General features: G+C 40.8%; 1 protein-coding gene across 1 annotated transcript in view; it reads right to left on the bottom strand.

The window, feature by feature from the left end:
- Bbs7 (Bardet-Biedl syndrome 7) overlaps positions 1–13,160 on the bottom strand; it is a 36,526-nt gene that overhangs the window by 16,196 nt on the left and 7,170 nt on the right. The window contains exons 5-11 of the mRNA XM_005370395.2: positions 12,846–13,032; positions 10,922–10,994; positions 9,658–9,774; positions 7,801–7,931; positions 3,586–3,670; positions 2,630–2,732; positions 246–438 (exon numbers count right to left, since the gene is read on the bottom strand). Coding sequence (XP_005370452.1) covers positions 246–438; positions 2,630–2,732; positions 3,586–3,670; positions 7,801–7,931; positions 9,658–9,774; positions 10,922–10,994; positions 12,846–13,032 — 889 coding nt within the window. The remainder of the gene's footprint in view (positions 1–245; positions 439–2,629; positions 2,733–3,585; positions 3,671–7,800; positions 7,932–9,657; positions 9,775–10,921; positions 10,995–12,845; positions 13,033–13,160) is intronic.

Raw genomic sequence — 13,160 nt, 5'->3', positions numbered from 1 at the left:
TTTTTTTTTTTTTTTTGGAAATTAAAGTTCACACATCTTTTGGTTATTGAGTATACAATAAATAAAAAGTAAGATAAAACTCAAATAATGTATAAGTAAATTGACTAGCAGAAGATCAAGAATCTATAAACATTTAAAATTACTGTCTAGAATTAAAAATGCTTATTAACAAGTACACAAAACAAAAGCAAACACACAGAAACCAAGATCTGGCCTAAAACTAAGAAGCCAGGGATTCTGCTTACCTGTATTAGAACATTATCTATCGCAGTCTGCACCTCTAAGACAAGGCTGTAGCTAGCATCATCTTTATTCAGTGTAAACTTGTCATTTATACTAAATGAAGGAACTGTTGACTTTGCTTTGCTCGACTGAGAAGACTGTTGGTGGTTTTCTCTTTCCTGCAGTACCTTAAACTGCAGGTGCTCCAACTCACTCCTGCAGGAAAACACACACACTCCTATTACCCACAGACACGGGAGATCCCTACGGTGTGCACGGACAGGTAAGAGATTTCCATTTGAGAAGCCATGCTTAGCTGGTCTAGAGCAACTGTTTCACACCAATAGGAGCACGTTTGCTTCTATGGCTGACCAAAGGATTCCACATCATTTATCACTGATCCCAAAACTAAAACATCTACTCAGTCCAAGGCAGTTACTGCTGACAGAGCTGTCTTATAACTATGAATTACCAGCTCCAACACATGAACACGGTGGCGCTGTATACGGCCCTGCTCAGAAGAGAAGCCCACACGGTAGACTACACAGTAGACCCATAGGGACTAGTATATGCTCCAGCCAGCTTAAGTGTCTCTATAAGTCAGTAGCGTAGACACACAAAAGAGAGGGGAGGTAGCAGAATATTAACATTTTGGAAGCAATAGGATGATTATGAACCAGTGATATCACTGGAGTGCTATCAAATGTTGGAGCAGATTCTCTATGAGTGTGGTCAAGGAATGTTTCGGTTAAGGGGAAGGGTCACCATGCAAATGAAGTAACAGTATCGGGGCAATGTGAAGGTTAGCTAGCTCAAATATAGGTGAAAGGTCTGAGACGAGATTTAATGGTATGTATAAATCAAGGAAAATATTAATTTACCCAAGAAATATTTACTAATCAATATTACATATTTACCCCAGTGTTCCATGTGCTGAATGAACAAAAGAATAGAAGTATGTAACACAGCTTCATATTCTATTGAGATACAGAGGGGGAGTTTGGGTTAGGAAAGAAAGGTATTTGGGCTGGAGGTATTTGGCTCAGTTGTTAGATCACTGGCTGCTCTTTCAGTGGACTCGAGTTCAATTCCCAGCACCCACAAAGGCAGCTCACAACTGTGACTGCAGTTCCAAGGAATCTAACACTCTCTTCTAGGTATTATACTGAGTATCTAACATAGCAGTCAGTCACTAACTTTACTTGGTATTTTTTAAGAGGTATCTGTGTGGTATACATGTGTGTACACATGTTCAAATGCATGTGGATGCACTGGTTTTGGGTGCATATACATGTGCGTGCATATGTGTACGGAGGCCAAAAGTTGGTGTAGGGCCTTCCTTGGTCACTCTCTACATTACTTATTGAGGCAGGGTTTCTCACTGAACCTAGATTTGTAAATTGCAGTTAACCTAGATAGCTAGTTAATTAGCTAGCAAGCCCCAAGGGCATCTCTATGGAATGTCGGGAATATAGGCAGGTCACCACTCCCGCCCAACTCTTTATATGGGCACTGGGGATCTGAACTCTGGTCTGCATGGTTTGCTGGCAAGTGCTTTATCTACTGAGCCATCTCACTATTTCCTTATTGCAGGAACTAGGGTACCCTGGCTAAACCTGGCATATCAGCTTGCATAATGCTTTCCTAGTGCTCTTTATAAACAAGATCATGCAACTTGTACTTGTGGCATCTGTGGTCTTCAACTACCACCAAAAAGATGAGCTCCCACGTCCCTACGAAGATGGCACTACAAGGGGTGCCCAGTCAGTCAAAGTTTTATCAACTTCCATTTCCTTATTGTATGTGGGCACGAGGTCATCTTTCCACAGGACATATCAAATTGGGCAAGCATGAAGCAATGTCAGCACTGGCGGGAGTCAGCTTTACTCAGGTCCAGCAAGAGAATGTTACTGAGCAGAAGGGTTTGCTGCAACAGTCAAAGTCAGAGCTAGTGAAAATCTAGTCACTTCTGTTCGTCTATTTTTAATGCATTAGAAAACAGAAGCAAAACATTTTAACTACCTACAGCTAAGCAAATGTAAAAATGTAATTCTGGATCAGTAAGGTCAAGAGAGACTAATGCATCAGATGGGTGTGGTACATACAGCGCTGTGGAGGCAGAAACAAAGGTCAGGAGTTCAAGGCCATCTCCAGCTACAGACTGAGTTAGAAAACAGCCTGGGCTATGAGAGACCTTGTTCCATAAAACAAAAACCAAGAAGAATAATGCATAGGAAGGTAGATTTCAAACTTAAAATATTAATAAACACTTACTGCTAATTTTATCAGGCATATAAACTTCCATGAGATGTATCATTCTCACCAATAAAATAAAGCAATAGAGCCTTTGGGTAACAGGAAGGGAGAAGTGCAAACTCTGATGAGATGGAAACAGCAAAAATGTTACCGTAAGGAAGCAATTTTATTCTGCATTTCCTGATTAAGTTTTAGCTCTTCTCCTGGCCCACTCTCCTTATGAGTGGGCTCTGTTGTCAGCCCTGTGATCCAGCCTGTAAAGATGAGTCACAATCACGCTTAGTGCTGCATGCAAAAGCTGGTAGAACAAACAAACAAACAAAACCCCTAATTACACTCCCCCTTTCCACCACCATCAACCTAACTTAGCCCCACAGTTTCTTAGAAAACAGAACAAAAAAAATCAAACTAAAAAATATTCACACCATAAAAAAGTATTTAAACATTTCATGACACTACTTTTTCCTTGAAGTGCTATAATCGTTCAATTATTAAAAACTTCAGTTTTCAAGTATGGTGTAAGTCAGCAAATTCAAAAGTAGCTGAAAACCCAGAATTGGCCCTTACTAATTATTGTCATGAGAGTCTGCACTTAAAGACTATGATAAGATTACAAAATCTATCTCTTTAAAATCACGTTCTTTATAAGAAATGCAGTAGGCCAAAACACAGTCTAATTTTAGTACATACTTCTCTTTAAATCAAGGAATATAATTTAATTTACTAGAGAAAGGCAAAGCTGTCTTCAAAATATTATCCAATGTTAGATCCAAAACAGGGCCTTATATATTTGAGGCCATAAAACCACTGAGCTGTGTCCCCAGGGGTAAATATGCCAGGGCACAGAGTGAAAGGAGTCATACGATTAGCAGAAATTGGTCTGTCTCTCTCTCTCTGTCTCTCTCTCTCTGTCTCTCTCTCTCTCTCTCTCTGTCTCTCTCTCTCTGGCACAGAGTGAAAGGACTCATACAATTAGCAGGAATTGGTCTCTCTCTCTCTCTCTCTCTCACACACACACAAATGTAAAAAAAGTAAGTCAAAAAATAACTTTATTAGTGTAGTTTTTTTTTTTCATTGTTCTTCAACTGCCCACTATCATTACCTTACCTGAATATGTGGCCAGCACGATTTCATCATAACCATCTTTCCCTATACAGCCACCCTGGATGGATGTGATGCTTTCAGACAGTGTCTAAGATAAACATAAGACCAACCACTTCATTAGTATGCAAACATTTCAAGGACATGTCAAAATAAGCACAAAGCCTCTCTTCCTGTCTCCAGATGCTCAACACATGTTTAGTGTACATCCATCCCGGGCAGACACTGAGATTGAGAGAGATCTCAACGAATGCTAGACAAGTCCAGCATCTTCAAATACAGGAGAGAAGATTCAAAATAACCAGCATATCTGTATACCACTCAGTATAATCATCTAGAAAATGAAACTATTCCTAGAAGGTTTGATAAATTATATAAACAAAACAGCTAGTAAATTTAGTCTGTGAATTTCTTCAACTTTTTTTTCTTTAATGAAAAAAACTATGCTTTTGTGTATGGTTATAAGTTAACTTCTAGAATTTTTATCATAACCTTAAGGATGTTATAATATTTTGAAATAAAAGCACAGCATTTAAAAATCATACCCAGTGAATCTAAATACCAGGAAAAATTTACAATCACATTCATTGTCACTGAAAGTAAGAGACATCAGGATAACTGAATGAACCAGCAATATTACATTGTTACTTTTCTTCCTTAAGTTTTATTGTTGTTTTAAAACTTTACTATTGGGGGCTGGAGAGATGGCTCAGAGGTTAAGAGTACTGCCTGCTCTTCCAAAGGTCCTGAGTTCAATTCCCAGCAACCACATGGTGGCTCACAGCCATCTGTAATGGGGTCTGGTGCCCTCTTCTGGCCTGCAGGCATACACACATACAGAATATTGTATACATAATAAATAAATAAATCTAAAAAAAAACTTTACTATTCATTATAACTGTATATACACACATATGTATATGTAATATGTGAGCATGCATGCTACAGTGTGCATGTGGAGGTCAGAAGAAACCCTGAGAACTCATTTCTTTCGTTCCCACCTCCCATGACTGTGGGGACTGAAATCAGTTTGCCAGGCTTGTGTGGCAAGCACCTTGACCCACTGAACCATCGCGCTGGCCCTTTCTCTTGTAAAACTCAAAAGAAATTTCTTTTGTGTGTGCATGATGTGTGTCAACTTTTATTTTTATTACACTTTCCCCACATAATTTCATTTTAAGGTTTATACTCATATACATTTTAGTATACTAAAATTAGTGGAATTCCTTTAACATATATTTATTTGGAGGTGCGTGTGAGTACAAGTACCCAAGAAACCCTGAGGTTTCAGAACATCTTGGAGTACAGTCACAGGCTGTTGTGAGCCATCAACATGGACGGTGGGAATAAAACTTGGGTCCTCCTCGAGAGCAGGGCATGCTCTTAACTACTGAGCAATCTTTCAGTATGGAATTATTTACATTAATCTACAACCAAAAACTTATGTTGAATTACCTTTCCTACAACCCATTGGCACCATTACTGGCCAAGATTCTGTGGTTAGACAGGGAGAACCTCCTGCTGTCCTGCTGCTGCTAAGTGGGACACAGCATCAAACTGACCCCTACTGACTTCTCTAGACATCTCCCTCTCATCCGGGAAGCTTCTACTTGTAGCAGGCGGTGATTAACCCAGAGACCCACGGCTGGCCCAGGTGCAGAGGACAAGAGACTGCGGAGTCTTCAGGCATAAACACACCCAGGCTCAGAGGACATTTAAGAAGTGGTCAAAAGAGTGTGAGCCAGGAGCAGTGGATGATTGAAAGGAAGCATCTACTGGACACAGCAGGGTAGCAGCAGATTAAAAAAAAAAAAAGAACTTGTAGTGGTTGTGATAGTATGCACAAAACACGTGTGTGCCCAAGCCAGACCAAATCTCAGCACGGAGAGGGGAACTGGGCCCACAACCCCACCCCCTGCACAACACACGTGTGTGCCCAAGCCAGACCAAATCTTACCATGGAAAGGGGAACTGGGCCCACAACCCCACTCCCAGCCATGGAGCCATTGGCAGCTGTTAGCTGCTGGGAGAGGGAGAGATTGTTTTTCCTGGGAATGTAGTATTTCGCTAATTCAACCAGGCTCCCATGGAAGACCACACATTCGAGGATGTTTTGGGCAGCATAGCATGGTCTTGAGGGATTTAAAACAACAAAAGGATAGGAAGTCGGGAGAATAGAGAAACGGGGTGGGTCTGGGAGGAGTTGGAGGGGGAGAATTGATCAAAACACGCAGTACAAAACTCTCAAAGAACTGCTTTAAAAAAAAAATCCTGACCGGGTGGTGGTGGCTCATGCCTTTAATCCCAACACTGGGATTTTCTATCAGGACTAATGCAAGGGATGGAGAGATGGTTCAGTAACAGTGCGTGTGGCTCTTGCCAAGGACCCAGGTTTCATCAGGTGCCTCACAACTGCCTGTAACTACAGTTACAGGGGATCCAAGCCTCTGACCTTCACCCTGGACTCACAGGGCACGAGCATACATACACACACACCTTTTAAAAAATACTTTATTTCCTTGGGGTTATAGAGATGGCTTACTGGTTAAGAATACTGACTGCTGCCGGGCGATGGTGGCGCACACCTTTAATCCCAGCACTTGGGAGGCAGAGGCAGGCGGATCTCTGTGAGTTCGAGACCAGCCTGGTCTACAAGAGCTAGTTCCAGGACAGGCTCCAAAACCACAGAGAAACCCTGTCTCGAAAAAAAAAAAATACTGACTGCTTTTCCAGAGGACCTGGGTTCAATTCCCAGCACCCACATGGCAGCTCACAACAGTCTGTAACTCCAGTTCCAGGGCATTAGACACGCTCACACTGACAAACATGTAGGGAAAACACCAATGCACATAAAAAAAGAGATAAATTAAAAACCTTTATTTAATCCCAAATTATCCATTAGTTGCAAACTGAAACTACCTAGTGTAAGCTGTAGTCTTGTTTTTTTTTCATTTTTATTGATACAGGCTCCTAGATCGGCCCCTCTGTCATTAGGGAAAGAGAAGAAAGAGCAGGGAGGTAGCGGGTGTTAGTGGCGAACACAAGTGAGCAAGCAAATGCTCTGCTGCTCACTGAGGTATAGGACAGAAGGCAGAGAAGACCTGAGGTCTAGTAGAAAAGCTTCTCAGGACTGACATGAAAAAGCACATCATGAACCAATGCCATTATATACTTTGAAGCCTGAAGTATTTCTTTGGCTTCTGTTTGATTGTTTTGTTTTTTTCGAAACAGCGTTTCTCTGTGTAGCCATGGCTCTCCTGGAATGCACAGACCAGTCTACTCATATGTAGTTTTTGTTTTTATACATCAGAAAAATTAACAAAAATAAATAAAACAAAGTAGAAAAAAAGATTCTATGTATGCCAGAATGTTTTTCTATATTGATGCTATACCTTTTAATTACATTTAAAATTTCTGAACTAAAATTCCTTTACCTGACATTTCTTTTTATCTCAGAAAGCTGGTCCTTGGTGTCCAGAAGTAAGACTATCACTACTCCTCTGTTTCAAGATAGTTCCTATGGAATCCTAACTATCTGACATTCGTGTCTAAGCTCTTATTACCTTAAAACAATCTCATCAATGAAAACCAAACATTTAAGTGTTTCCCCTCTACTGCGTTATAATTCATAGAAATTAGAATACACCATTTAATACCTAAGAAATTAAAGTGATTTTCAAGAGTGATACTGAAAAGGAATTTATTATTCAGCTTAAAGGCTGCTCAAACACAAGAACAGAGATTTTGACAATGGCAATATTTTTACAAGCATTTATTTATCTGTTTGCCCCGTGGGTTGAACCTCGGGCCTGCCGCACACTAGGAAAGTGGTTACCACTGAGCACTTCCTCGTCCTGCTCCTGGTCCTTCCTAGTTTCTGCTTTGGGACAGAGTCTCACTAGTTTCTTGCTCTTCAAGGCAGCCCTTGAATTTGTGATCCTCCTGCCTCAGCCAGAGCTGCTGGGATTTAGAGACCTCACCACCAGGTCAGGGTAGAACAACGTTTTGTTTTAAAAAGGAATACTTTACTATGCTTGAATTTGCTAAAATTCAAACTATCAACAATCTCTACACCAATGGACAAATGGGTAAGTATATAGTCTTGTCTTGCTTCGGGTTTACAGTATTAGGGAGAGAACCAGAACGTCATACACAGTTGGCAAGGTCCCCAGCACTGACCTACAGGCCAGCTCCCACACAAATCTTCCTAAACTAACTTACCTGATCAAATCGTAACACAGGTTCGTTTGCATTCTCAAAACTGTACACTTCCACCATCCCGTCATCTCTCCCAATGAGGAGGTCTTTAACCCCGTCACCCATGATGTCAAAGCTGTCAACGCACAAGATACCTAGGAAAAAGGGGGAGGTGTAAGTAATGAAAGGGATGGGTTAGAAAGCCAACAGATGCAGGAGAATATGGACATGTATATAACACATAGCTATGAAAATTTTATATAGTTAAGCTGGGTGGTGGTGGCGCACACCTTTAATCCCAGCACTCAGGAGGCAGAGGCAGGTGGATCTCTGTGAGTTCAAGGCCAGCCTGCTCCACAGAGCTAGTTCCAGGGCAGGCACCAAAGCTACAGAGAAACCCTGTCTTGAAAAACCAAAAACCAAAAAATAAAAAAAAAATATGTAGTAACTCAGAACTGGGTAAAGAAAAAGAACAACTTTATACATAATTGAATGTTTGCTTTCTCTATTTTAAATACAATTTACCAGCAATGAACCTACATTTCCATCTGGGTTCTGGCTTCTCAGGAAGCCCCAGGCTCTTGTGTCCAATTGGGCACCCTTCCTGTACTCATGGAATCTCAAACTTTTCGTGCCCCAAGCAAAGTTCTTTAATATTCTTCACTGCGCTGCATCACAACTGCTCTCTCCCCAGGCTTCCTCCATTTTCAGTAAATTACGCCTCTGATGCAGAGACTAAGGAATTCTAGGCTAAATCTCTGCTGTCGTTCTCACCCTCTGTACCAAACCCTCCACCTCCACACGCACACTGAGTGCCTCTCCCAGGACTTCCCACTGCACACTAATTAAAACCCACTCCTCAGAGGCTTCAGGGACCAGTCTGGCCACACTCCTGTCTTCAGGCACACTGGCCTTTCTATTGTCCCCCAGTGAATCAAGCTCACCTTTTGTCTCAAGAGCTTTGCAATTATTTTTTCCTCCTCTTAGAATATTCTTTCTTGCCGGGCGATGGTGGCGCACGCCTTTAATCCCAGCACTTGGGAGGCAGAGGCAGGCGGATCTCTGTGAGTTCGAGACCAGCCTGGTCTACAGAGCTAGTTCCAGGACAGGCTCCAAAGCCACAGAGAAACCCTGTCTCGAAAAACCAAAAAAAAAAACAGAATATTCTTTCTTTTTCTAAAGCACGTTCATGAACACTGAGCCCAAGAGGAGGAGCTGCTCTACCATACACTAAATTACTGCATTCTTTGCCGACGATCAGGTGAAGAGACCACACAGTCAGTTGTTTGTTCTGTTTCCCCTAGCAACTATCTGCTAAGGTACAAATAGACAAACAAACATCCGTACGTATAATAAATAGCCATCTTTGGGTATAAATTCTTGATACTTTACAAACTCTTTAGAAAGTAAAATAGTTTCTGACCCATTACTATATTCTTTTTTTTTGGTTTTTCGAGACAGGGATTCTCTGTGGCTTTGGAACTAGCTCTTGTAGACCAGGCTGGTCTCGAACTCACAGAGATCCGCCTGCCTCTGCCTCCCAAGTGCTGGGATTAAAGGCATGCACCACCACCACCCGGCTTCCATTATTATATTCTTTAAATCCCACCAAATGTCTCAGATTCCAGCTAAGTCTTATTCCAGTGGAATAATGGAGATTAACCTATATGTCTCTCCCAAACCACAAACAGCATTTCATATTTTAAAAATTACATCTATAGTACAATAGATGCCATAAACAAATAGTTGGTAAGTCAGAGGTGTCTCTGTGAATCATAAGTCTGCTATATAATATAACCAAATAAATCAGAATAAATCGCATGCTCTGCTTTATTAAATAATTGTTAAAACTTCATAATCTGAACTGTACTGAAAGTGTACCTCCGCGCTTTTTGCTATTTCGAATTTCCCACTTGTGTATTGGCTTGGATGGGGTGATTTGAACAAGCCCAAGCTTTCCGTCCGATGTGCCAAACACAAGGTCTTCTCCGGAGTCACCTAGTCAAATCAAAGTGAGCATCTGAACACCACAGCTTAAACAGATTTTAATTCAAATATTACATAAAGTCCAAAAAATTCATTTGCGGAAATTCTTTAAAGGGAAAAATATCTGGCACATATGTATTAAAATACCCTACAGGCCGTGCAGTGGTGGCACATGCCTTTAATCCCAGCACTCAGGAAGCAGAGGCAGGCGGATCTCTGTGAGTTCGAGGCCAGCCCGGTCTACAAGGGCTAGTTCCAGGACAGGAACTAAAAGCTATGGAGAAACCCTGTCTCGAAAAATCCAAAGAAACCAAAACAAAACAAAACAAAAAAAAACACCCTACAATACCACCATTCATATGCATGTCAGAAAAATAAACTAATAAAAAACAAATAGAACAACATTTCATGTATGTCAGAGTGCTTGTCTATGTTGGCTCTGTACCTTTTAATTACATTTAGAATTTCTGAACTAAGATTCCTTTACCTGGCATTTCTTCTTTTCTAATAAAGCGGTCGTGAGGTGTCCAGAAGCAAGACTATCATTATTCCTCTGCTTCCAGGTAGTTCCTATGGAACCCTAACTATATGACGTTCATGTCTAAGCTCTTGTGACCTTAAAACAATCTCATCAATGAAAACCAGACATAAATATCCCCTCTGCTATGTTGTTATGACTCATAGAAATGAGAATAAAATAGTCACCATGTCATCACAGGTGAAGCACGTTACCTACATCTAATCTCAAGGTGGCTGGAGAGATGGGTCAGAGGTTAAGAGCACTGCCTGTTCTTCCAAAGGTCCTGAGTTCAATTCCCAGCAACCACATGGTGGTTCACAACTATCTGTAATGAGATCTGGTGCCCTCTTGAGGAAGAGACCTGGTTAGTTGTCCTCATCAGCTTAGACCATGAAACCCAATATGGACAAGTTTAACAGAATTGACATATATGGGCTGCTCATGCCTGCTTCAGCATTGCCAGGGCATGCATTTCATTCCTTCATTTCATTTCAAGATGAGGAAGTTCAACAATTCATTACTGAGCAAGTACGCAAGCCGAAGAAACACACTTGACTCTGCTACATTCTGCACACAACTTTCTGTCTTCACTTAAATCTTTGCACTCATAAGCTGCTGTGAATACGGAAATCGGGTTACCGCCATCTCCATTATGTAGGGCTAAGACAGTGGGTGGACCAGGAACTTCAATTTCGTACATCACATTGGATCCCTGAAGGAAAACAATTATAAAATTATAAAAGCTGAAACTGGAAAAAAGAAAAACCTCAAAAGAATATGGGAAATCATGGGAAGCATCAATATCTAAATCTATTAACTCATAAAACATTTAAAAAAGTACTTTAAGAAAGTAGGTTATTAATATAAATGTTTTTGTCAATAATTTGGCATATTGAAAATGAAATATATATGTACAAGGAGAAAAATATGTATTCTCTACTTTCAATAGTTTTTACATTTTTGAACTTTATTAGAAAAAATCCATAATTAACCACATCCAAAGACCAAACAATGAACTTCTAGACACAGAAGCCAATAGTTTTCATTTTTAATATGTTGTCTATCTGAAAACTATATCCTGTAAAGACCTTTCTAAACTCTCCAGGAACAAGTGTTACTTCTGTCTTCTCCCGTGTCAACTGGTGGATTTGAGACAGAATAACTTCAAACCTCTGAGCACATCTGAGCTGTTTCCTCTGGGAAACCCTGGCCTTTGGAGAGTCTCCGGACTCACTCCATGAGGGGCTGGATCATCTGCTACTTAGACAAGAAAACCAGCTGCTGTCCTCTTCGTTCTTTCTAGCTTTGCTACTTCCATAATTCAATGACTTACAAGAGTTACTTACAAGAGTTTAACTTACAACACGGAAAAGAGCCATATGCTCATCATTGATTTATCGTTTTATAGACATCTACAAGCTGTAAAAGAGGCAAGCTCAGAGGATGGAGTATTCTCAAAGGCAGGAAAGGAGAAACAAACAAGGCAGAAGGCAAACATTCAGTTTCCCCCTTTCCCTGATCCTTGCTGATTTATCTTACAATAACAATATGGGCAGGTATGGAAGGGCACACCTTTGATCCCAGCACTTGGGAAGCAGAGACGTGGATCTCTGTGAGTTTGAGGGTGTCCTGGTCTCCATAACAAGTTCTGGTCTATACAGAGACTATATGATAATGCCATGTTGAGAAAAAAATAATAAATAAGAAAGAATATAGATAGCCTCTTGTGAAACCAAACAGAACTCTAGAAATCAGTTAGGTAATCTCTAGCTGAATGATAGACCATTCCTGGCTTGTCTTTTGTGAAATAGGATCTCAAACTTCTTACAAAGCTAAGCATAATTCCAGCACTCAGGAGGCGAGGCAGGTGGATCTTTGTGAGTTCAAGGCCAGCCTGGTCTACAAGAGCAAATTCCAGGATAGGCTCCAAAACTACAGAGACACCCTGTTTCAGAAAAAAAAAAAAAGCTAAGGATGACCTTGAATTTCTGATTCTCCCACCTCTACCTCCTGAGTGCTGCAATTTGGGCAATCTGGGGCTTGTACCACAACATCAGGTTTATGTAGCACTAGGTTTCAAACCCGAGGGCTCGTGCACGTTAGGCAACACACTCTACCAATTATTTATGCAATGAATTATTTACTGACTACTTTATTCTGCATACTGTGATTAAATGATTGCTAAATTCAAATTATCTGTCACCTTCTCGTCTACCCTTTTCCTTCGGCTCTTGAGGACTAGAAGTACTGAAGACACGGAGTGGGGAAAGGGTTGACAACAGTTGTCTGTATCTAAATGCTCCATTCTGGGGACCTGCATCCAGGACAGGGGACAGGGAAGCAGAAATAGCCTTTTCCCGCCCTAGCTATTTTCCATAAATTTCCCAAAGATCTCAACACATTTGCTTGAAGTAAGAAAAAAATTATTAAATGAAAAATATTTTCTCACCGTCAACTTAACATAGGATACTTAAAACAGGAATTGTTAAAGAAGCCTTAGTCCTGAGGAATCCACAATGATTTGCTGCATAAAGAAAAGATGTAAAACTCCAAAGGACATCACCTGTAAAACTCGGAGCACCCTGTCCTGGCAGGCCAACACTGGAGTCACACGGGATAACCTTTCCACGGGAAGGCAGATGACGTCATTGATCTTGTCCCCAGAGAGGTAATAATGTTGGTCTTTGCAATCACAGTAATGATTATAGATGTAGCTCGCACTGAGAAAGAGGTCAGAGCCGGATATGTACCTGAGGATGTTCAAACAGTAGTTTAGGATGTTTGTACTTAAAAGCACAGGGAGCTTATTTTCTTTCAGAGGTGAAGAGTTTACTTACATTATATAGATTTTTTTTTTGCATTTTCCCCCATTTAATTT

This window comes from Microtus ochrogaster, unplaced genomic scaffold, assembly GCF_000317375.1.
Source record: "Microtus ochrogaster isolate Prairie Vole_2 unplaced genomic scaffold, MicOch1.0 UNK78, whole genome shotgun sequence".
Classification (NCBI taxonomy): Eukaryota; Metazoa; Chordata; class Mammalia; order Rodentia; family Cricetidae; genus Microtus; species Microtus ochrogaster.
The sequence above is the reverse complement of the archived record's forward strand: the minus strand, read 5'-3'. Positions and strand labels throughout refer to the sequence as shown.